General features: G+C 39.0%; 2 protein-coding genes across 6 annotated transcripts in view; both read right to left on the bottom strand.

Annotated features, from left to right (window-relative positions):
- The window catches only part of asic2 (acid-sensing (proton-gated) ion channel 2), a 468,092-nt gene extending 458,367 nt beyond the window's left edge, over positions 1–9,725 (bottom strand). Inside the window, exons 1-3 of one of the 3 annotated variants that reach the window (XM_067419151.1) lie at positions 9,585–9,725; positions 9,381–9,422; positions 3,175–3,797 (exon numbers count right to left, since the gene is read on the bottom strand). In XM_067419151.1, coding sequence (XP_067275252.1) covers positions 3,175–3,780 — 606 coding nt within the window. In that variant the 5' untranslated portion in view covers positions 3,781–3,797; positions 9,381–9,422; positions 9,585–9,725. Of the gene's footprint in view, positions 1–3,174; positions 3,798–4,214; positions 4,747–4,802; positions 5,304–9,380; positions 9,423–9,584 lie in introns of those variants that run through there. The other 2 variants (XM_067419141.1, XM_067419132.1) reach the window with 2 other exon arrangements.
- Positions 9,726–11,433: 1,708 nt separating this feature from the next.
- On the bottom strand, positions 11,434–25,605 carry hrob (homologous recombination factor with OB-fold). Of its 3 annotated transcripts, none has more exons than XM_067419091.1 (10): positions 25,051–25,605; positions 24,887–24,940; positions 23,773–24,702; positions 23,479–23,562; positions 15,586–15,723; positions 15,006–15,114; positions 13,965–14,050; positions 13,568–13,687; positions 13,130–13,331; positions 11,434–11,705 (listed from the first exon to the last, which is right to left on the bottom strand). In XM_067419091.1, exons 1-10 carry the CDS (start codon positions 25,060–25,062, stop codon positions 11,647–11,649), a joined length of 1,794 nt encoding a protein of 597 aa, XP_067275192.1. In that variant the 5' UTR covers positions 25,063–25,605; the 3' UTR covers positions 11,434–11,646. The 3 variants fall into 3 exon arrangements, with proteins under 3 accessions (XP_067275192.1, XP_067275176.1, XP_067275183.1); XM_067419075.1 differs by having other exon boundaries at positions 15,586–15,726; positions 25,051–25,603; XM_067419082.1 differs by having other exon boundaries at positions 13,130–13,328; positions 15,586–15,726; positions 25,051–25,602.
- Between the last annotated feature and the right edge of the window lie 582 nt (positions 25,606–26,187).

Here is a 26,187-nt window from a genome sequence, read left to right as displayed (position 1 = left end):
GGTTAATTACAAGTTATTTTCAACTTAGCCACATAAATTAAAATGTACCAACAATTGTATTTATAGTAAAATACTTCCACCTTAAATGAGTTTCACACAGTTTATAGAAGAAACTGCTACATATTGCTAATATATTATAATACTGAATATGCAAATAAGCCCTGCCTCCACTCAGTCACACTAGCTCAGAGATACACTTGGTGAAATTGTACTCAAGTTACTGTAGTAAACGCTGCACATAGATATCGCTCTTTACAATGTCAAACACATAACAGTAATTAATATAGCCTTTTACTTGACTACATTATCAGCTAATGTGCTGCTAATGTTACACAAACCATGTTCCCGTTGCCGTTCGCCATCTCAGTCTGGCTTCACGCTTAGAAACATTTGAACAACTTAGAATGCCAGTTATTTTGTGACGTCAGAAACACTGTCGTCTTTGGTTCACTGCAGTTTTAAGGAGAACATGTTCAGCAATGGTGTTGACACTTTTGCACATGGTTTGTCTTAGAGCATATTAAATACACCAGATAGACATAAACAACATTAAAAACTGGATTTTCACCACAGGGGGACTTTCACTGTAACAGCACTATTTAACCAGGAGGTACAAAAGCAAGAGCACTATAATGCCCGCCTGCTGCAAACACTGATTCATACTGTAATCATCAATGAAAACAAAGAGAAAGAGACAGCACAAAGCAACAGAAAGCAAGCTGTGTGTTGTGTGTGTGTGTGTGTGTGTGTGTGTGTGTGTGTGTGTGTGTGTGTGTGTGTGTGTGTGTGTGTGTGTGTGTGTGTGTGTGTGTGTGTGTGTGTGTGTGTGTGTGTGTGTGTGTGTGTGTGTGTGTGAGTTTGTTTATAATGGTCTTGTGTGTGTTTCAAAGCACTAAGAGCACACGTGTAGCGACTGAGGGGGGGATAAACAGACCTCATCCCCTGAGGAGAATAGCAGCACTCCGACTGAGTATCACACCAGCTATCAACCCTCATCATCTCAGCCCTCAGTGTTCTTCACGCACAGCTGGGGCCAGCATCTACATCTCCATGCCACTAAACCACTAAAACCATGTTTGCCAGTCTGTATATTTGTCCTAGTGTTCTTGAAATATTTAGAGCAACAATTAGTCAATTACATTCCTGATATTTAAAAGCAAATGACTCTGTCTCTGGACCATTTCTTGTCGCAGGAATGCTGCTAAATGCTTAAATTTGTAATCAGCAAGTAATGCTTTCAAAGATACTTTGAGACAGTTTTGTCGGTGGGTATGTCTCATTCAGTTCCCTAGCTCATGAATCAGTATATTGTGTACACAAGTTCGGCCACTAGTAAGGACAGTAAACGACACTGGCTCACTACACATTGGGACACTGGTGACTCTATTTCCGGGGACTGGACCACACCAGTAAGCTGATAACTCACAAATATCAGCTTATTGAAATAACCAGTTTTCCCCGTTTACATGCAAACCAGTAAACTGACAACGCAAGTAAACCCCGTTTACATGACTTTATTTATAAACCGGGTTATTTCCATTTAGTGCCGTTAAAAAAATATAAGTGTTACGTTACATCAGTTGTGATGTTAAATAAAGCGTGTGAGCGGTATATTTGCAGCTCATATTAATCTATCATGCAGTCACAGATGCATCTTCTACTTCCGCTGCATGAGATAAGAAAACATTTTTACCATTTTCTGGGTCTTAAAAGAGTCTTCGTTTGTGATATATGTCCTTATTTCATGCAAAACACTTGCTGGATACATTTTAATCTGCTCGAAGTATGCGTTCTTTGTCATCTATCACACATGCACACTTTAATAAGCCGACAGAAAGCAGGTTAATGAGTTTACATGCAGTGCGAAATCGGGGTAAGAGGCAAAAAATACTCTTGTTTTTCTCTTATAAAAAAACGGGTTACCGCATTTACATGGCTTATTTGGAACGTGCATGTAAACACACTCATTGTACAGCATCATTACTGGTATTTATGAACAACAGCAAAACATATCTTTCTGACATTACTTGTAATGTTATATAAAGTACTTTATGATAAATACTTTGCTTGTTACATATACATAAAACATTTCAGCTGTAAATAAATTATAAATGTTAGCTAGATTGTGTTCATTATCTCTCTAGTGATGTTTTTAAAAACATATATTGCGTTTAGTTATCGGTCATTATGTGTATCAAGCTGGTTCACTTGATTTGAGTTTTGCGTTTCAGAACTTCCATTAAGGGAAGTGCATCCTGGGTTTTGCAGTGCATTGTGGGACTTTTTAGGGAGCAAACATTTCAGTGCACTGGAAGGATTCTGCAATTGAGACAGCCCTTAAAATGGCAGACTCCCTGGTCAGTTGCCTGACTACTGAACTAGGGAAATGATTGAGACAAACCCTGTGTCTTTTGTGGCTAAAAATGCATTGCAAGGAGCTCAGCGGAAAAATCGGGCCGAATGATCATGGATAAAAAAAAAATGAATACGGAATCATTAGCAGGCTACATGTACACAACAGAACAAGATACGAGTGTCAGTAAATCTCGTGAGTTTCACATGAGGACCACTATTCACAGGGTATGCTTGAGTGGCTATTTATAAAGTTTCTGTCTTAGAAGACTCTGTCTCTGATCAGTGGCTTATGAGATTCTGTTTTAGTTAGGATGTGGTTTAGGTGGTAGGCAGCAACAGTAGGTTTTGAGGAAGAGCCAAATGTCTTAAACTCTAAAACAAACATCATTCTAGAAAAAATGTATTAAATATCTAAGAATTACTGAGTATTTTGGAAAGAGGCACATTCAATCTTAGGGATTCAACACATAATCAATCCACCACATTACATCAATATTACAAGAGCAGAATCAAGGTGAAAACAGCTGCACCTTCACAATGAAAGCTACCTTTTCCAGCAGCACACAGAGTCGGAGAGTAGCTTAATGGAGCAGTAAAACTCTTCACACCACAGCTTAACATCCAGAACTACACCATCAGCAAGAATCAATATAATTTCTTTATAAACCTAAGAAACAGCTCCACAACAAGGATAATCTTCAGAGCTAACAACACTGAGCCCGTAATGCTTTAGTCCACAGCAGTGAAAACATACTTCTTCCAAGTCTACTAAGCCTTAAAAGAAATACCTTGTGAAAGAAACATATTGTAAAGACTCACCGTTTTGAAGTCCTGGTGGCTGCACTCCTGGCCCTGGAAACGGCAGTAGAGCATCATCTCCTTCAGGTCGTGGCCCACTCGTTCAGTGAACTCCCGCATGCTGAAGGCCTTCGGCCGGTAGTTGGTGAAGTTGGATTTCTCTGTGAGAAAGGCCAGCACATGGGGCTCGGCCAGGTGCGGCTCTGGGATCTGCAGGTGCACGTCCAGCAGGGCCAATAGTTCCCCGGCATGGTAAAGGTCATTCTGCGTGAGGCGCGTGAAACGGTAGGCGTTCAAATTACAGACGGTGACGGCGGGAAAGACAAGGCTGCCAGAAACCACAGCATCCACACTGGTGACGTGGGGGTAGGAGAGGAAATAGGCTAGCCGCTCGGCACTCTCCAGGGCCAGCAGGACTAGGCTGGCCAGCAAGGCCATGCTCCAGAGTAGACGGCGCGAAGTGGAGCGGTAAGAAGAGGAGGAAGAGTAGGGGAAGATAAAGCGTAAACCATGTAGGGTGCTTCGGTGGGCAAAGGACTGCCAAGACGAGGGGCCTCCCAGACTTCCCATGCCTCCGCTCTCGGTCTCACGACTGGCCTCACTTCCACAGCCCTCCTTCAGGTCCATGGCTGACACGCACACACCTGCGGGTAGATCAGCACATAGGGATTGTCAGCTTAAGCCCAGGCACCTTCTGGCATCTGATTTTGGCAATATTTCACAGACACAACAATAATATATCATGAAATACAGTGTCTTTCTTGAAGTGGTGAAAATGAAGTAAGACACTGTAAGGCTTTAGGAAAAAACATAAAACTGAATGTAGACACCAGTGAGAGAAAGTAGTATGTAGCATGAACCCTACTGATAATAAAAAACATAAAGAAAGGTAGGATAGGAAGAAAGGAAAGAGAAAAATAGAGAGGATGGGAGGAACGAGAAATAAGGATGGAAGGAAAGAGAAAGGACGGGAGGAAAGGAAAGGAAGGAGAAAGAAAACAAAGAATGAGAAAAAATGTCAAAACTAACATATGCTCAAAAACAAATCAAGGTAGACACACCCCCTGAAACCATAGTCAAACTGTCTCCTGTCCAATCAGAGAAAGCGACACATACACAGGGAGAAGGACAGGGTCCATTAAACACTAGTAGTAAAAGCTGCTCCTATAAATAAACATCAGGCTGGACCTGGCACAAGCACACACACACATCACAGAGCACTGAAGGAAGAACAGATCTTGCTCCAGTTAAGCAGTGTGAGAGGGTGGCAATGGAGTTGAAGATGCTGCCCAAGGGTTCCCCTCCGTCTGTCTCTCCACCCACTCCATCACTTCAGCCCCTTCAAATCCCAGGATCCTCCCTCTCTACACAATATCCCTCCTCCATTTCCTTATTTTACATCTGTCTCTCTCTCTCTCTATCGCTCTAACTTTCTCCCACTTGTTTAAGAAATGTTTTGAAAATACCCAGAGAAAATACAGTACCGATTTCCAAAAGAGCTTGCCAATTTACTTACAGACATGCCAATGAAACTAACTAAAATATTACGCAGGAGCTTAAAAACTATCCCATCCCCCTATAAACAAATTCATGCACGTGCACACACATACACACACGGTCACTGGACATCCAATGGCAATTCTAAGCACCTCACGTGCAGCCTAACGACACAACATCCAGCCGTACATGAGTGTGTGTAAGAGAGAGAGAGAGAGAGCGAGAGAGAGAGAGAGAGAGAGAGAGAGAGAGAGAGAGAGAGAGAGAGAGAGAGAGAGAGAGAGAGAGAGAGAGAGAGAGACGATGTTGTCGTTGATCCAAAGTCGACTGAGTGTGTGAGCGCGATCTCCTCCCAGTCGCGCGCGCTTCCCGCGCTAGTCCAGCCAAATCATCCCGCAACCGTCCTCTTCGCGACGTATCCAAGCAAAAGACAGCAGAGCCGGTACAGAGCTACACGCACACATTTACATGTAAGAACGCAAACTGAGGTAGGCAGAGAGAGGGGCTCGTTCGCTCTTGCTCTTCGTGAGACACTGTGCAGTCTTCCCTCTCTCGCGCTCGCTTTTCTCTCCTCTCCTCCCGCGTGCGTTCATACTCCACTCCTCTCCGCTTAGAGAGTGATGGATGGACACAAGAAGCAGATTGTGGGTAAAGCAGGAACGAAGAGACTGGAAAGAATCAAATACGAAAAAAAGGGAGAGGAGGGGAACACAGAGGGAGAAAGAGAGAAAAGAGGGAGAGATGACAGATACTGTATTTGGTGCCCGGCGGGCGACTATCATCACACTGAAAATGTGTAATAGAAACTGTGAGAGGCATCTTAGTTTAATGCTTGCGTTTGCACAACATTCAAGGCACAAACAGTTGAGGGAGGGGGTTTGAGACGAGCAATAAGACTGAAAGAGATAGACAAGAAAAAGAGAGATATAAAAACGGATAGAGGAAGAGAGATGCTACAAGTGTGTGTCATAATGCAAGCAGACAGGAGAAAAGAGAGAGGGAGCGGGCGGGAGGGAAAGCACAGGGACTGTGAGATGAAAAATAAGATGACAGCAAGAGCTGAATTTGGAGGAAAGTAAGGATTTGCCAGAAGGGGATAAAAATAAAATTTAAATGGATGAGAGCAGCTGGTGAAAACTTTATATATATATATATATATATATATATATATATATATATATATATATATATATATATATATATATATATTTCCTTCATCTCTGAGCAGGCACTACAAGATCATTCTGCAATACTTTTCGCATGTATTTCTCCTTCCATTTCTGACAGTCATGTAATGTGACTCTTCGGAAATGGCATCGTCTACACCACGTTTTTCACGGCTCATCTGGCCAGAGACGCCAGGCCGCATCAAGACAGCAGAGCCTGAGGAACTGGACGGCTACTTGAGCTCCCTTCACCTCTCATAAACCTCCCCAGATCAAGCAGACAAAAATGAAAGAAGCTTGTTTTATCTTTCACAACAGACCGTAAACATCCTCCTTGTTTTTTTTTTCTTTTTCTTTTTTTTGGTTAGGTGAGGTGGAGAAAATGTTCCTCTCTATTTCATTGCCCTTGACACCCATTTCATTCTCTCTCTCTCTCCTTCATCAGTCTCTCTGCCGCACACTTTCATTCCCTCATTCCAGTTCCCTGATTTTCTCATCCGTTTCAGCCCTGGGTACGCAGATGTGAGGAACAGAGAAGGGGAACGAGCAAAGAGGTAATTTATGAACCTCTGCAAATACATTTACACAAAATGGGTGTACGGCACACACACACACACACACACACACACACACACACACACACACACACACACACACACACACAGAGCTCTGATTCTAAGTGTGCAGAGCATTTGGCACACAGATCAATAGGTGAGGCTGGAACTTTATATACTGGAGCTCTGACAGCCTGTAATGACACATGCTCAGCTAAAGCCATTTGGAAGAGTAAAGGGCATATAAGACACACAGTCATGACCTGACAGAAATAAACATACTGCCTGAAGCATCATGCCCATTCATCCAAATGAATATTAAATGCAACTCCCAAAAACAAATAATTGGCATCTTTGGAAAAATAAACATATTAGAGGTAAAAAAATATATTATAATAATTTTATTTGAAAAAAAAACATGACCATCTGAAAATGTAGGGTTTGCAAGAATATTTCCATCTTGAAAAATAAACCTCTGTTGTTCCCCAAGGCTGCATTTAATGAATAAAAATGCAGTAACAACATTAATATCGGCAAATATTATTACAATTAATGTGATGCCAAAGCAGCCGTTACTCCAGACATGGCCAGACATGTCATCCTAGACATGGCCAAAAGATTTATCAGTGACAAATTTGGTGTTTCAGAAAGTTTGCTTTAGTATTATTTTTTCATGTTTCTATGGTATACTGGAAAACACACGCATTTCACACATTTTTATTGGCTGAAACCTACGCAAAGATTCAATATTTTGACCCTTCTTCTTCATAGCCTCTGCAATTCACGCAGGCATTCTGGATTTCAGCTTCTGACCCAAATCCTGACTGATGGCGATCCATACTTGACTTTTTAGTGCTTGGAGTTAATCACAATTTGTGGCATTCAGCTTGTCCACTCACTTTTTGAGGACTCACCTAATGAGGCTTGTCCACTCGCCTTATGGGATTTTGATCTGGTTACACTGTAAAAAAAATTGGTTGGTTTTTGTTGGTTTAACTTAAAAAAGTAAGTAACCTGGTTGCCTTAAAATTTTGAGTTTATTGAAATTAAAACTTTGAGTTGATTCAATGAAGGAAATTTGTTTAATAAATAGAAACTCAATATTATTGTATCTGAACCACATAAAAAATGTGATAAAACATGAAAATAGCACAATTTGGCATGTTTCACTGCGTCATCAGAAATAAAACACACACAATTACCCAATATTCTTACAAAATCTTTTAATAATATTTTAATAAAGGTTGTCGAATCTCAAAAAATGTTCATTGTATTAACTCAAAATTTTAAGGCAACCAGGTAACTTTTTTCTAAATAATTTTTTTACAGTGTAGCTGCATGGCCACGGATCCAAAATTTCAACTGAATGATCTCTAAGCCACTTCATTATCACGCTTGCCTTGTGAGATGGTGCTCTATCATGCTGGGAAATGCACAGATCATCACCAAATCACTTCTGGATCATTCAGAAAAGTTGCTTTGCAGGACGTTTTGATATTCTTTATTCAGAAATGTTAGAGATCCCATTCCTTTTCAAACGCAGCCCCACTGCATGGATGGTCTCAGGAAGCTTCACTGTTGGCACGACCCAGGACTCATGGTAGTGCTCAATTTAATTTTCCAGATGTCCCAAACATTCATAAGGAGTCTTCATCAAAGAAAATAACCAGTTTTCTACAGTCCAGAATTTCATTTTGTCCTTGATGTTTTTCTTGGTGTGAAGTGGCTTCTTTGCTGCCCTTCTTGACACCAGGCTGTTATTGGCCTGACTGTGTGTGCAGAATCTGCAGGTGAGCTCACACCCACCTGCTGGAATATTGAGCAATTCTGCACTGGTGGTGCTGACACAATTCTGTCCTCAGGAGGATACAGTCATGGTGCTTGCTGAACACTGTGGGGTGTCCTGAAGCTTTCTTCACTGCAGTTTGAACCTCTTTTATTCAAGTTCTTGATAATCCGGTAAATAGTTCTTTATAGTTGCAATCTTCTTTGCAGCATTTTCCTTGCATTGTGAGGCCATTTTGATGCAAAGCCATAATGGCTGCAAATCTTTTTTTGGAAGTAACCATTGCTAACAAAAGAACACAATGACTGGAATCAACGCTTTTTATAGCAATCAGTCTGTTCTTATAATCCAATCACAACGAGAGAGAGATTTCACCTGTCTAGTACTTCTTCACACTTCCCCATGTGCAGATTATTTTATTAATGATATTATGTTAGCTGGTTATTTTGTGCCAGGGACAAAAATCTATGAAATTTGGGTTTTTGAGATAAAGTTGATAGCCAATGAATCTTTTTTCAATTATTTAAAATGCATTGCTCACTCTGCACGATAATATAAACAATGTGATTCAACAGCACAACAACTGAAGCAGCAAACTTTGTGAAACAATCTGGCACCGTCAAAACTTTTCGCTATGAGTATAATAGGCTGATTTAGTGCTCAAGAAACATTTCTGATCAGTTTTAAACAACTGTTGTGCTGCTTCATATTTTTTGGGGAGAAAATTATATTCTTTGAAATATAAATTATTTAAAAAATATAAATCTTTTCTAACTTTATCAATAAAAATACTACTGACCCCAAACTTTGAATAGTAGTTTATGTCTAAAATGCTGCAAACATCACTCTATATTGTCAGTTCAATAAAGTCACATATATATTTATAATTATTCTGTTTGTAGCCAATCCACATGAACCACTGACATGCTGTTTGAATGTATGAAAATTAGAACATTCCATACAACTGTCCAAAATAAAAAAAGTTATGTATTTTATTGTAAGCAACAAAAATGTTAACGTTAACTATATGTTAAATATAAAAAAAAATATCAAATGAATGAAATAGGATTTAACAAAATTTGCCAAACGGAAAAGATATTCAGAGACACATTGGTCTGGCTGCTGATAATCATTTCCTTCAGTATGAAGATGTAAGCTGTTACCTACTAACCCTAACCCTGTTATTTTAAAATAAAGTTATATCAGCAGAAAAGGGTCACTCACATCACTCATCTTGGGTTAACTGCACATCACCAGTGACCAGACCTAAAATAAAAAAATGAAAATTAAAACACACCTTGTCTAGTTAGAATGATTCAACTACACCAGCAGACTGACCACAGCCAAATATTCTAACCACTTACATTAAATATAGCCTATACATCAATTTAGTTGAAAAAATGTAATGAGAAATGTTTATAGGCCTACTTGGCGCGTTCAAAGAGGCGAGATGGAGGCTCAGAATCAATGCTGTAGAGTTGGATTGATCCTTCAAATGTCTCCATGTATAACAATGAAGAGCATTTTAAACTGACAGAAGACCCAATACTGATTAAATCTGGCTTCCGTTCAAGTGTCAGTTAATTACTCGAGGCAAATTACTAAGACGTAAAGAAAAAGAACGGAACAGTAGTAACGTCTTCACTGGCACCAAGGACCTGGTGGAAGCACATTAATGACTGTAAACACGCTTCAATCCGAGGCTGATCATTAGTGAGCACGTCGCCCCCTAGTGGCTGATACATATCCTACAACATTAATGACTGCACCATGCGCCTGCATAATAGCCTACCTGCATAACATATACAGTATAGAGATGAGTGATTCATCAGACAGAAGCTACACGACTCACGAGTGTTGGAGAAGTGAACAAATCTCATTTAATAAAAGAAAAGTCAAAGTAATTAAATAAGTCAAAGTAATATGCCTATTAAACCCTTTAAGTAAAAAAAATAACATGGGTAAAGAATCCAAATGAAAGGGGACATATTAAAAACGATGGCTGCCATATTACATTTACTGATAATCCCCATCCTCCCTCACTCACATATGACACTCACAACACGTCTCACACCAATATCTCTGTGGAGGCCACCAATAGTGCTGACAGCTGTAGGGCTTCTAGACTGTTAATGACTTAATGAAGCGAATAAGGCAAGGTCCCTGTGCCCCTTCATCTGCAGTAATGAACAAAGTTTAAACATGGATTACTCCTCCTCTGGGCCCTGGATAAAACTCACACATTCATTCTCCAAGTAACAAGAGACATCTGTGACATGCTAACAGATTAGATCAGATCCTGTCTTTGTTCTAAGCGCAATATTAAAGCAGAGTCAAACTCAAGAACAGAGTTTATTAATGCAGGAAAATGCCTATTAGCCATTTAAAGATTACACATATTTTAATGAAATAGAGCTTAAGGAAGCAAAATAGCAATAGTAAATAAACCTGTGCCTGCTAAATTACATATTACAGTAGATGGTGAGATGAATTCCAAAAAAAAACTAAAAAACCCCTTTATATTTAAACACACACATATATATTATATATATTATACACACACCTAAAAAAAAAAAAACATACAGCCACACAACTCCCAGTTAATGGATCTAACCCTCGGCAACCCCAAATAAAATATGCAGGGGGGCAGTTGATTTAATATTTAACCAATTCATTATTAGACGCAAGGTACGCCAGGGAAGACTGAATAAGTAATTGCACCTTCATGACTTTATAATGATTCACAGTGAATCAACCTAATCAAGAAATCAATAACACACAGAGCGACATGCTTTTGAGACAGTGAGATCAAGAAAGTAAAGAGCAATTCATAAAATATGAAGATTAATCGAGACAGGTAAAAATGTAAATAAAAAAAATGGCAGTGAAAGACAAAGTAACAGGCTGGGACTCACAATTATCAATGAAATTATCAAATAAATTGTCAACCACTCAAGTAAGACATGAAAAAGCTTTTAAACAGCATGAACAAACCCCATTATGCCAGCCACTCTGCTAGCACACCAAAAATGACTAATTACGCCATTCAAGTCCTTTAAGGAGGAATCCAGCTGGCAAACTGTAGCCTTAATGGCTGATTTAAATTCACATGGAGAGCTTGCCAAAAAAAAAAAAAAAAAAAAATGACATCAGATTACTGGCTAATTTCAGCATGAAATTAACATTGATCCTTACGCACATGTTCTTTCAACCCATCTAATACCAGCTACAAAAGCATGTCGCATTTGTCAGCAAGACTCAAGAAATGAGCACATAATTTACAGGTCTCATCTGGAATTTATTCCTGAACATTAATACACGAGACAAGTGTGTTATGTACATATTTACAAAGGAAAACACAAAACCTGAACAAAAGTAGTGAAGTCTTTGGTTAATCTGTGTTATTTGTTCAATAGTGGGTATGGTCAAAACATGTATTAATAGAAGACATGTTCTACAAGTATACTTTATATTTAAAGTGACTGTGTGATCAACGTAATCCATCATATGACTCCACAGGTAACTCCCCGAGCAGCTCATCAAGGTCATCTTAAGAAAAGAAACATTCACATACAAAGATTATTCAAATGCATACACACTCCACATTTCAAATACATGGGAAAACAAGTTAAATAATCTTTTCCATCTAATTTTTAAAAAGATCAAATGAGTACATCACACCAACCACTGTTTAGAAGAAGAAACATTATTTGTTGCAACTTAATAGAGTCTAGTGAGTTGTGTGATAAAATCCATAGCGATAATTGATATTATATTTTATTTACAATTTTTCAAAAGATGCTGATCAAAAGCTTTCTGACTCCTTTTGTCTTCCTACTTACCGGGAAATTCATTTAAATAACGAGGCATTCAGGGGTCAAAAAGGAGTCCGTAACAGACAATTCTATCAATATACCAAATTGAAATGGATCTAACATCCATTTAGTCATAGTCTGGCATCCAGCCTAGATTTATTTCATTAACTCTTTCTATTTCATTAATCACGTTATTTTGCATATGCATTTGTTTACATTAGATTGCTTGTTTTACTGCATTTTCTTCACCTGTGTTTTGATCAGAAGATTTTGTACTCATTCAGATAATGCGTAATAGTGCACCCACGTCTAACAATGAAAACGGCATTCTCACAAATAACTGAAAATTCCATGTTTGACAGGCAAAAAGTTCATACCTGTTGCATTTAACATGTGACTGATGCTATTCATGAAATGTCAATAATGAAAATGTACAATTGTTAGTTCTGAGTCTATTTTAAATGATGAGGTGACATTTTAAGACTGCAAACACAAATACTATTAAAGGCCAGGACACACAAACGTGTCTGTCAGGCTAGTTTCGGCTCCACATATCGAAGTTAAATCGGGGCAGTCGTAAGAGTGGGAACTCTGATTGGATGTTCAGTTTAGCTAATGAGTTAATGCACGAGAATAAAGTGAAAGTGATGAAAGAGAGCAAGTAAGTGAAGACACATACAAAAGGCTGATCTAATGTTACGTTATCCTGCCCGAGCACTCCAAAACGCAAACATTTTCTGATATTTCAAAATGGTAAGCAAGCACTGCTTTAAGTTTCGTATATCTGTGTATCTCTCGTATATCCATTTTGTTTGTTTCTTTTGACAAATTTAGACTATTGATACCTGATTATATAGTTGTCATCTGTGCTGTGTGCATTCAACCAAAGCCCACACGAGGCAACAATGACAACGATTTTCGTCGCCACTAGTTCTTTGAATTTGGCTTGGTATGTCCCAGTCCTCAGGATCACTCTACTTGTCTGTGCCATTCCAGACTAGAGTATGTGAGTGTGGAAGCAGAGCAGTGTTTTTTGTCCTTCTTTTTTTTTTATTGTGAAGGTTTATTGTCTTTCAGCCAAGTATGTTGCTTTGTGACTAACAACAGCACTCTTGCTTGAATGATATTGCTTAATTGACAGAACTACTACATACACACCTGTGTCCCATGCTGTGTCCCCTGTTGGCCCCGACACTGTAGATGCTTGACAGAACTCATTAGAGACAGCAGCAGTGTCTAAAACATCAGCAGCCCGACTTTCCTCAACAGCAGTTTCATCTTCATCATCAAAGTGAAGCTCCATCTGAGACACCAGGCACCCTGCAGGCCTGCTGGGTTCACTATGCAATGCAAACTCCTGCTTGTAGGCGGCACAACGGTACAAAATGAATACAAAACAAAACAAAAAGAGAAAAAAAGCTAATTGTTTAATTGAGAAACATTTGGCAAAAGTCTTCAGTAAATGTACTTCTGCTGCAACAGACAAGCAAAATGCCAGATACCAGCAAATTAGACTCAAACACCTAGAGAAATATTTAAAACAGAAAATGCACAATACAACAAAAATACACTGGAGAGCAGAACAAGGCAACTCACCAGTGGAGAGTGGGATGGCTGGGAATTATGGAATACCCCATCAGGTGGGTATATCCTGAGAAGGTTATTGGGTGTGACATTCAGGTAGTGGTTTCGGTGTGATGGTGAAAACACACCCACCTTTAAAAATAATTAGAAAACTTTGGACCTCTTTATTGGATAGGCGCACAGTAGAGGCCTGGTAATGACATTAGTGCACAATGGGATCTGCAAATATTGCGAGCCTGATCTTGTAATGCCCACATAAGCACTACAGCTCTACATGTGCTATCCGTTAAGCCGTGGCTCTGAGTAATATATTAAAATAGTAATGAGTAAAGTAAAACAATTTCTGCAGTAATCTTATGTGCATATTCTTTTATGGTATAGCTTATAATGAGGTCAAAAAGATAGTTACTTGTTTGAGAAGTAGCACAGCTCCTGTCTTGAGCTCTCCCTGTCTTTCTTCCACCAGGCGACGATGAACCGTACCCTGCATCTCACCTTCAGAGAGAAAAAGTAACAAGAAAAGACAAGATACAAATTTTAAAACAAACATTTAGCCTTTTTCTGAAAACAAACATGCAATCAGACCAGGAAAACCAGCTCAGTCAGGGACCCCCTGATTTCACAGTAATAATAATAATAATAATAGATTTTATTTATAATGCACTTTTCATTCCGAAGAATCTCAAAGTGCAACAAGGGGGGGGGGGGGGGGATAACAACAAAAAATGAATAACAAGTAAAAATATAGAATACTACAAACAATCAACCAACACAGAAAACAGAACAGAAACAGAGCTGATGGTGGACAGAAACAGAGCTGATGGTGAACAGAAACAGAGCTGATATGGTGAACAGAAAACAGCTGATGGTGGAAGTCTCTGTTAGCTCCGCAGCACACTGTGGTCCACTCCATGTTTCAGACAGTAACTGTGATTGTATCAGTGAGTGATGTATTTTAGTAAAATTGCCACACTTTTGAAGACTTGCTTAGCCAGATTTTATTCTCTTTAGCCTATGGTATTGCCTAAATATAGGGTGTTTACTTGTTTATGGCTTATCTGCATGGGCTATTGTAATCTCATGAGCTAGTTTTGTTTAAATTTTTATCTTGGAAAAAAAGAAAGTATATACAATTATATAGCACTTTGGTACAACACTTGTTTTTTAATGAGCTTTATTAATAAACGAGAACTTGAACTTGACTAATTTGTCTTCTAGAGGCTGGGTTGTCTTTTTCTTTCTTTCTTTCTTTCTTTCTTTCTTTCTTTCTTTCTTTCTTTCTTTCTTTCTTTCTTTCTTTCTTTCTTTCTTTCTAAATGCATCCCAGCTTCAAGAAGACAAAATTAGCCATTTTGAATCAGCTAAAATATAAGTCTCATTTTATTTAATCTCTACATATTTTTTGTGTAATAACTTTTGGCTAGTATTGTACCCTAATTATTTGTAGTACCTGTGGGATCTCTGAAGACAGCCTTTGCATCTGCATGTGTGTGTGTTATACTCTTCAAGACAACAGCCATGTTAGGGACCTTATTCTTAGTTAGCTGCCTGAGAGCTGCCTGGAGGAGTGAGAGAGATTTAAGCCACAAATAAGCACCAAAGAAAAAGAATATCAGAAAAGAAAATTAAAAACATAAGTTGCAATACAGCCACAAGGCCATTGGTAATGAATCAAACGAAAAGCTAATCAGCATTTGTCAGCCTAATGAATATTTAACACACGTGTACCATTAGCAGAGGATCGTTAAGACACACTGGGAAAAACACATTAAAATTACATTAATAATCACTTTAAGGTGACTGATGACAACGGTGATTATGTTTGTGTAATCATTTAGAGAGCTGAGACTTCTCATTTGTCCTGATTATAGTCATGGACTTCCACTTTAGGCATAAAAAAGCAATACAAATATTTATTGTAAAAATCTGGATAAAACGAATAAATCTGCAACCTAGCAAAGTTCCATATTAAGCACAAACACTCAATCTAATTTAAATGTTCAGTTCACTGTGAGATTTAAGTAGCTCACCTTGCGGAGAACCATAACAACACTGTAAGAATGCAGAAAGCAAGAAGGGTTCTTCTCATCCAATCCCATCTCAGACTTCATCAATGCCCACGGACCCCTGCTGAACTCCTCTTCCTCGCTCAGCTGAGAGCTGGAGACCTGCTGAGAAATATGAACACTCCGTCTGAGTACAAGTTTGAGAGTACTTGCGAGAAAGTGAATGTGTCAGCGAATTCACACAATTGTACAGGGTAAAAAATACAGAAAAAAGAAGTAAGAAGAAGAAAACATTATCAGTTACCATTGGATTGGAGCATTTATGGGCAGTGGCTGATTTAGACTACCTCTTCTATCATCTAAATACATTTAACACTTAAAAGTAATATTTAGCTAATCTTAAAATAAATTATCCATTTTATATTGTAGTGATGCCTAAATTCACCTGTAGAATATTGATTTTAAATATTTTCTTTTAAATCAGCCAAAATTGATGCATCTAAGCAAATAAGTAAATAAAATAAATGATTTAGTGTATCCTTTTATAAGGGACCCTTGAGTAAAAATTGGGTCTCTGTACACTGATAATAAATCAGTGTTATTTTCACATTATACTATTAGAGTATTTATCAAAATTATTTTGTATATATATATATAATTTCAGTAATTTCGTTATGTGCTTTATTTAGCCTTTTGGCATTCATTTATTTTTATTTTAGTTGTAGTACTTCAACCACTGAGAGGAGTATTTTCTTAAAGGGTTACTTCAGCGATTAGCATATGGCTTTGTATCAGTAGAAACCCTGGAGAATATTCAAATTATTGTGCTTTCCCCCCTCATATCTCCCTGAGACGAGAGATTTATGCATTTTATTTCTGGAACAATTCCTCCTATGATGCAAAATGACGATTTTTGCATCATAGGAGGAATGTTTGCCCAGAGGCTAAAGACTACAGCCAGCAGAGGGAGCCATTTCCGCATGTTTTGAACCCGGCATTGGGGAATGGGAGATTACACTCAGCTTGCAGGGAGAGCTCAGCTTGCAGACAGGATCATTTGAACGGAGCTATGGTGAGCAATGTAAGTCTTTTAACTTCTCAAATTCATTTCTATGAAAGTTAAGCTTGCAAAGGCATGAACTGAAACGCGCCAGACTGAACTCGCGTTGTGAATATATGCCGCGAGTTTAGTCGCGATTACCTCAGCTCTCATCACTCGTGCAGTTAGTGCTCAGTGCTGTGATACTCGCGCGGTGACTCACTCATTATATTGAACAGACACGTTCAGGTTTTAATTGTAGTGTCTTCTCTAACTCAGTCACAGTAATCAAGTTGGTAGCGTTGGGAATGGCCTCACGGGGCAGCGAAGCATTCTGGGAATTGCACTTTCATCCCCATGAGAGAAAAAATACATTTTCTGTCTTTTCTCAGTCTAGAAGGCACCAAATTCAAAAATAATTTCACATTTCTACTGCATTGATGACCCAGTTTAAATACAGATTCATCTTCCCAGCGCTGAAGTACCCCTTTAATGATGACTAATACAACTAGTTGCAAAACTGAAATGTATTAAACATACTTAATAAAAACAGAGAAATATATGTCATTAATATCCATAAAATAAGTAAGTTAGCCAATTTTCAAGAATACAGAAATAAGTACACCTTAGATTTAATTCAACAAATGTATAATATTGTACAACTTGATATGTCCTTGATCACTTTTAAATGGGTGATGACATGAGAAATCTCCTTTCCCATGAGCCTTTTAACAAGTTTCCCTTGTTAATAAAAGAAGCACATTTAGGGCGTTTTCACACCTGAAAGTCCGCACCAAGGTCCGAACCAAAGTTTGTGTTTGGACATTTGGTTCTTTTTGGTTTGCTTTCACATTGCAGTTATGTCAGCGCACCAAAGAACTTTACATGACGCACTGGCGTCCTGTCGTCATCATCTATGTGGGCTGCATCTTAACATTGATTGGTTTGTTAGCGGACGTGCGTCTGACGTCATTGTGTTGTCAATTCAGCGGCTAACTTTGACAAGAATGAATGAACAGACGCATATCGTTGGCAATACTGTTAATATTATGGCACTACTATCTGCAGCACCAACTATACTCGAGGCAAATCCATCTAATGAACGTCCTCGTTGTGCAAGGAAAGGAGGAGCTCCTAGAAGATAGGCTTTTTAGCCAAACAATTTGTTTTATTTTATAGTAATGTTTAAATACTATAATGTTATTTTTAAATTTCATCTAGGCTATTGATTATGAAACGTGCACAGATGTGCAATATATGTCAAAGACATCAAGTCAGAAATAATTTTGACCACTTCATTAAGATTTGTTTTGTAGAAAGCTTTGTATTTTGTATCTTAATATTAATAAATGTTTCATCATTTGCCTGAATTTAATAAATAAGCTTAAATAAATAATATAGCAGACATCCCGTGACGCAGTGATCATTTGCGTTGCACATGAACTGGAGCGGTCTCATAAATAAACGAAACTCAGCATATACCTGTCTCACAGACATATATATATATATATATATATATTCACAAGCAGAGCACGCCGTTCACGCGAACTGACATGACTACACAAGCGGTTCTGTTTAAAATGCTGCGCGCTCCATCACTGCATGTGCTGTGAGTTTAATCTGTGTTTTTTCACTAATCCTACACCAGAACTTCCTGTAAATGGTCTGAAAGTCCGAACTATACAGAAAATGCTTTCACACAAGAAACAAACCGAACCTTTGTTCAGTTTGGTCCGGACCGAGACTACCTCTTGACGTCGGACCAAATTTCGTCTGTTTGGTCCGGACCATGGTCCGAGGGAGGTTTCACACCTGTAATTTTGGTTCGTACCAAACTGAAAAGTCCGAAAATCCGGACCAAACAAGGTAGGTGTGAAAGCACCCTTAGACACCAGGCCCAGAAAATGAGGCTTTCTAATCAATGACGTATTAGAAGCGTGAAACGCTGCTTCTGTAGCCCCGCCCACCGACTCGTGGAGCTAAAATGATCACATTAATGACCAAAAAACACGCCGAAGATAGCAAGATAATTGTTTGTAAACAAAACATAGGTCGACACTGGATTTGCAGACATATGCAAGATTAAAACAAAATGTTGTGCCTTCTATATTGGATCCGACAGGAATGGTGCAGCATGTGCGAGTCCGGTTAAGTATAGAGGTTTCGATAAAGGGCCTGAGTGATCAATTATCAGTATTTAAAGCTACATTGTGTGATATTTTCCCCCATCTAGTGGTGAAAAGGTATATGACCATCCAGTGAATAATAGTTTCTGTTCCCCTCAATTTCGATTTCGTTTCAACTCCTACGGTGGCCGATTTAGTCATGGCTTCCAGTTCGACCTCTTCGGTGAGTGTTGCTTCAAGTGATGAGGTTACTTTTGAAAACTATTATAATTTGCAGCTATTTAATTTGCCAAATGATCTATGATCAAATTAATCTATGTAAAATGAATAATAGTTTTACGTTTTCGTTATTTTTTACATTGCTAACATCAGCTATCAGGTTCCCAGACAAATGCAAGCTAATCTTAGTAAAGTAACTTTTATCAGTGCTATCGTTATTCTGTATATTGTATGGCATCACTAGCGCAAGGCAAACAAATTATAATATAATTAAAATATTAATCTCATGTTATCCGTCATAGAACACGGATTTATGTTACAAGGTAAACAATACTTTTTCATCATTGACGCGAGGAAAACTATCCTAGACTTCGTTCTAGTGTTATGCACAGCACAATTAGCCAAGCAACAATAAAACTTCCAATATACACAAATAGGCGGAATTAATATTACCAATAGGGATTTAAGCAGGCAACGTCGGCGTTCTTTTTAAAATCGTTGCTCCTCCTCATGAGCTCTTTCCATCTTGGAAAGGCCACTCCAATATTTACTTTTGTCTTGTTGATTTGCCCGTTGCGTTGCCGTCTTAATTCTCTTTTCCGCTTCCTTGGCGACTCTGATACATATCCCGCAATGTTACTAGGTCCCTGACCCGGGTTGAATTCGGTAATCAATTCCGGTACGTGGTTGCTTTCACACAGAAGGCGACCCGGCAATGTTCCGGAAATATTGCGGGTCCGACGTGCAGTGTGAAAGGGGCTTAAGAGTGATCCTCCATCATCATATAGCAGCCTCAAGCAATCCTACTCTTCACATTCGACAAGGTGCCATCGAGTGTAAAAACGCGAAAGGCGAAGCTTGAATTTACGGGTATGTCCCTCTTTGGCAAATGTACTTTGAAGATGGAGAAGAAACATGGCGACCGCCATCCGAACCCCTCACCCGTATGTATTTTCAATGGTATATTATACAATTATGAGAATACATTATTACTTGAAAGAAGTAAATATAAATTAATGAGAACATATTTTTGAAAGAACTAAGTGATTTTAGCTAAGAATAAACTAAAAAAAGTTACACAGTGTAGCTTTAACGTGACGAAAATATATTTATTCAGTGTTATCCACATTATTTTTCAACTGCAGCACCATTGTGAACTTTTGTAATGACACATTCCGCCATTAACTTTAAAATACATCCTTATATTTAAATGCAAATGCATGAGGAGAGTCTCTGCATTAAAGACCCACAAAGGGCAAATAAACATGATGGTAGTATGTCCCAAAGTTTGCCTACTCTTCTGCTAAACACTCAAAAGTATGTACTTTTCTTCACAAAAAGAGGGCGTAGTATAAGTAGGCAATTTGGGACGCTGCATGACTGTTTGAGGTTGTGGACCAAGCCTGCAGTCTCCCTCTCATTTACTGAAGCTTTCGCGCCTCGATCGCCCCCCGGTGACCGGTCCCAGTATAGCCGCCCCTCTGTGTTTTCTAATGGACGCGAGGCAAACTAAATAATAAAATTACACTTCAAAATTTTTTCTCCAAAGTTAGTTTATGTCACTGAAGGCAGTTATCATCACAATGATTTCATTTCAGGTGTTCGTTTTAAAAATAAGTTTACTTTGAGTTAGTTATTTGATGCTATAAAAACGGGGGTGTGACGTCATGATTGACAGCTGAGACTGACGGCTTCTCTGAGTGAAGTTGTCACTGAGGCACTAACGGACTTTTTTCGAAATTTTTGGGAGCAGATTAGAGCTTTAGCTTTAATTTCTACATTTCCATAACTGTTTATTTCACACCAACATTATTAATTGTTCTGCATCTGCGAGAGTGTGGGCGGGCTTTTGATATCGCGACTGTGCTTCCTGCTCTACTTCCTGCGCTCTACTGCGCAACTCCGGTCCCGAAATCGCTACTGCGCAGACTCGGTCCCAAGATGTCCGCGCCGTGCAAGGCCGCCTGAAAGCTTCAAATCTGCCAAGCGGAAACAGATGATGTCGAGTCGTCCATATTTTTTTACGGTCTATGTTGTGGACAGGTGTCTATAAGAGTGCTTTCACACTAGCACTTTTGGTGCGCACCCGGATTCGAATGACTTCAGAGTTTGGTTCGTTTGGATGATGTGAACGGGGTCTTCTGAACTCGGGTGCGCACCCGCAAACTTCTTTAGAGCATTTGCAGTGCATTCACAGCAGATATACGCAAGTGCCATTACGTACTGAAGCTTTGGTAACAAAACATAAATATATAAAAGTAACAGAGCAACGCTATGCATTTTGGCATTACTAAGCAACCGGGTAAAAAGCTGCTGCTTTGATGATGCAAATGAACCCCGGTTCAGACCCAAAAAATATCATATGAACACAGTCCAGCTAAGGCAGGGGGAGGGGGGAGCAATCAAACTCAGGTTCGGGCCAGGCAATCAAACCAAGTGTGAAAGCACCTTTATACTGAAAATGAGTTCAAACAGGTGCCATTAATACAGGTAACGAGTGGAGGACAGCAAAGTCTCTTAAAGAAATTACAGGTCTGTTAGCCAGAACTATGTCTTTTTTTGTAGGTGACCAAATACTTATTTTCCATCATAATTTGCAAATAAATTCTTTAAAAATCAGACAATGTGATTTTTTTTTTACTCTTTCTTTCTCTCATAGTTGAAGTGAACCCATGACGAAAATGACATGCCTCATCTTTTTAAGTGGGATAACTTGCACAATTGGTGACTGACAATACTTTTTTGCCCCACTATAGGTGTGCAAGAAGGCTCTGGCTTCTTACACATTTAAATCTTCTACGGTTAAGACGGTCGAGGTCAGACACCCATTATTTATAGCAGGAAATGTAGTTGTACTTTTTTATTGTGTTTTTATTTTGTTATTAAGAGGATAGCGCACAGAACATATTTACATATTCATCAAATCAGCGTGGGTGATGTTGGATGGTCACTAACAGTATATCGCGTATTATTCGCTCACGTATTGCGAACTCCGTTTTACCCCTAAGCAAAGAATGAAAAAAGAATCGTCACAATGTATAAGGGCTGTACTTAACTTGTCACATGGTTTCCCCATTTTTGGCCTACTTTTTGTTAAATAAACCATGACACAGTGTAATATGTTATGTGTTGAGGTTGTATTTACTACCAGTTTAGAACAGCCAAGGACCAGATGATTTTTTTATGTCCTGATACGTAAATCTATAGAATTCAAAAGGGTGTACTTTCTTTTTCGCATGACATATATATTATATATATATATATATATATATATATATATATATATATATATATATATATATATATATATATATATATATATATATATATATATATGGCAATATTAAAGCAGCACTAGGTAACTTTTCAACCTTCATAATATATTTTTTAAGACTCTTGTGATGATAAATCGACTTACAATAGGTTGAATGACACGTCTGCCATAGCTTGATGGGGACTGTATCGTTTTTAATCGTACTTTTAAACTTCGGGTTTCGGGTAGTAACCCGAGAACAAAAAGAACTACAAAATTCGACTGCTTTACGGCATATACGTCACTTCCACCAACACCCACACTTCCTTAAATTCGGACGTGTGAGCCCAACTTTGTTCGTCGGATAATATAGCCATGTCCGAAGCAGCACAGACAAATAAGAAAGCAAAGGTTTTGTTGGAGGAAAGCAATAAGAGGAAACGAAAAAGTGATGTGATTAAAGGCAGGACGAGGATCAACATTGGACCAGCGTTTGCTCGTCGGCGTGAGCTGAAGGAGGCGTGCCCGACCGATGCTGTCATGCTTGTTACGGTGAGCTACCACTCAAACATTGAACTGAAGTATCATATAGATTCTGTAAAACGGTAACCAATAGACTACTATAATGACGCTGGCTTGTAAACGTGAGCATCGTGATTATTTGGCGTTTGAAAAAAATAAAACCCATGAAATTATATTCATATGACATGCTGAAACATTCCACTGACTGTAACGTTACCTGAGATGAAGACATTTCACACGCGACGCCAGAAGAACTCTAAACTCCTCTTGCAGTGTTCAGGGGAACGGTTAGCGCTGCACCGACCCACGGCGCCACTTTTATGAAGTTATTTGGCCCGCACCGCACCACTGTATATATTACAACCCGCTGCGCACCCGCAACCATTAAATAGACATACGGGGTCCGCGGGTTATGAGACGACCCACGCATCACTAGTTCAGGGCTATCAGGGTTGTCATGTCAACAAATGCACGCACGATGGCATCCCCTGTTGTAGGATGACAGCTCTTACGACAGTAGTTGAGGACATTATTTTTTCCAAACTGTAGGGGGACCCCAAGCCAAGTAGCCAAGTGCGGCTTTAAAGCAACAAGTCAACATTTCAGATTTTTTATACGATGCAAATGTATGTTTTAAATAAATTACTTTTAAGTTTACTAAACAATGAAAGTGGAATAAATTGCACAATAAAATGACACTACTGCATCAAATCCATCGACAGTAATTTTGTAATGTGGAAGGTCTCACATTCACATACCTCACTTCTTAGACGAGCAACCGCTCCATGTGCAGGTGTCTGAGGAACTGACACAACAATATCATCAAGACTCCGCCCACTGACCTACAAGATAGCATAAATCAAAATATTGTAAGCAAATAGTGAGAAAAGGGAAATCTCCACGTTATAGCCTACAGTACAGATTGTACACATTGTACAGACCAATAATAAACAACAACAGGAGGTTTTAGGGAGAAATAGTCTTGCAATACACTAAGTAACAGATCTGGGTAGTACATATTGTGTGCCATTAACAGTAAACAGTAAACTGACCTGCTGTGGTAGTGCTCCTGCTGGGCCAGGGAAACGACGTGCTTTAGTTGTCATCATACAGCTCTGTGGTCTCTGAGGTGTCTTATTGGCTGCAGACACCAGCTGGACCAAGTGATTGGTCAGGACGGGTGTGTTGAGAGGACGAGGTGTAAATGTGGAAGAGGAATCAATAGCAGATGACAGAGAGTGGAAAAGAGATCCTCTGGGCTGCAGCGGGGTCCTCGGTGTCGAAGCACCACTCTGGCACTGAGGCGACACAACTGGAGGCCTTGGAGTCACAGGTCTGGGGAGTCGTGAGACTAATGTTGTGGGGACACACATGTGACTTTGATTCTGCATAGGGATAGATGGACACCTGGGGCCTTCGACACTGAAATTGCTTGAAGAGTTGATTAAGGGCCGTTCAACTGATGCTGAGCAGGTAGCACTGAACCTGCCATGGGAGGAAACTTCTGCTGCTGAATGTCTCATTTGTTTAATCGGTGAAATGTTGACCAGTGGTGAATGCATATTTTGTGGTGTAGAAACCACCTGAGGAATGCTATCCAGCTCCTCAAGATCCACATCCCAGTCATCAAAGTCATCCTTAGGAGTCAGGTCTCTCTGCAGGACACTAAAAGATGCCAGCTGAGGTGGGTTTATTGGGTTAGAGGATTTCAGGGATGACGTAGGCGCTCTGAGGGAAGAAACGCAGGAAGAAAGTGTCTGATGGCAAGGTATGGAGAAGTCTGTTGGGGAATCGATAGTGCCACGTGTTGGGGTTCGAAGATTTGCCACACAACCAGATCCTGGTGTAGTTTCCCCAGGGCTCTGCTGCACATGAGTGGATTTTTCAGAAGACACATGTGAGGACTCACATGAAGGAGCTACAGAGGGAGCAGTAGAACATCTGGGTTCAGATGGACATGTCCAATCAGCTTCAAGCAAATCCTACAGATGGAAAAACCAAGATAAAAAATATAACTATACATAAATATATGAATTTCAGTTCAGTGTATGATTCACGTGCAAAAAAAACTTTTGAAAAAACATCTTAATCTATGTACATTTAGTTTGTTTTGTAAATACTAACATACTTTAAAAGGCATGTCAAAACTAAAAGTACATTCCAAACCTCATCATCAAACTCCTCTCCAACACTGAACAACCCTTTCCATTTCTTACAAGCCTGTATAAACAAACAGTGCACAATACCGTCAACACAAACACACAATAATAATTTATTTAGTTATTAGGTAACGACAAAAATGCTAGCTTTGTGTACATAGGTTAGCTTACCATGGCTGTCATTTTCTGTGCTGTGTTTATCAAGAGTAAATATGCAACACGACAAGCATTAATTATTGGTATATGCAACTATTCGTTGAAATTTCCGTTCTCGTTAGATCCGCAGACATGTAAAACACCGAATATGTATATAATGTCTCATTTCCACAACCTCGCGCCGCCACGTTCAAACACGGACGGCGTTCCTGACGTACGCAAATGACGTCACTTGTTTTGTTGCCGCGTTCAGCAGCTGTGAGGTCCTAGCGCCACCTGCTGGAAAAGTCCTACACGTGCATGGTGCATACACGTTTACACTTGGCGAACGTAGTTTGAGGGATAAACATTGTGTTCGTTTAGTCGAGGTTATTGCTTCAGTCGAATTAGATATTACCTTAATGTACACTTTGTGCGAATAGCACACTCATCATCACTACATAAATGGAATCCAGCTTTTTGTATACAGCATGGAAACATTAGGCCTAACCACGTTCCGATGTAGAGTATTCATAAAATATGAGGATATGCAGTTTCTAAATATGAATGGTTGTCTGGGTGGGGGGTATGCCTATATATATATATATATATATATAGTATATCATATACATATATATAAAATAATTTGCCAGGCAAATTAATGAATCATTAAGTTGTCTACAAAAGGACTCAATCTTCATACAAGTATTAATGGGCTGTGTCATGAACTCCAAAACTAATAATGACCCATAATGCTGCGTGAATCAACACTGTTCAATCGTTGACCAGATAACTGGTTCCCAACTGAGCCTTGTTTCTGCATTTTAAAAAAATGTATGAGAACTGAACAGGGCAGTGAGACCAGTTTTATCTAAATAATAATTTTCTTCTAAATAATTTTTACACCAAAATCAAGTGACCAATGATACCATCTTCCATCTTCAAAAGCAGCTGCAGAGCCAAAAACTTCTCTGCTCTATTTTCCTGTTATCACTAGAGATGCTTTGAAACAATCTATATTGTAAAAAAAACAATATAATAGGTGACACTAACATTTATCACATTCAAAAACACTATATTAGGTAGAACTTCATTTTACAAGGCTTTAACCAATATCTTACAATAGTTACAATAACTGGGAAAGAACCCTTAATCTATACTTAAACCTAAGCC

This window comes from Pseudorasbora parva, chromosome 2 (genome assembly GCF_024679245.1).
Source record: "Pseudorasbora parva isolate DD20220531a chromosome 2, ASM2467924v1, whole genome shotgun sequence".
In the NCBI taxonomy this organism is placed as follows: domain Eukaryota; kingdom Metazoa; phylum Chordata; class Actinopteri; order Cypriniformes; family Gobionidae; genus Pseudorasbora; species Pseudorasbora parva.
This window is presented reverse-complemented; position numbering and strand designations above follow the sequence as displayed.

Excerpts from the sequence above, each read along its gene's own strand:
- hrob (XM_067419075.1), bottom strand. Across the intron at positions 24,703-24,886 it reads GAGAGGAGTTTGATGATGAG|GATTTGCTTGAAGCTGATTG; the intron begins GTTTGGAATGTA and ends TTCCATCTGTAG. Across the intron at positions 15,727-23,478 it reads TTGCTCGTCTAAGAAGTGAG|CAGGTCTCCAGCTCTCAGCT; the intron begins GTATGTGAATGT and ends CATATTTCTCAG.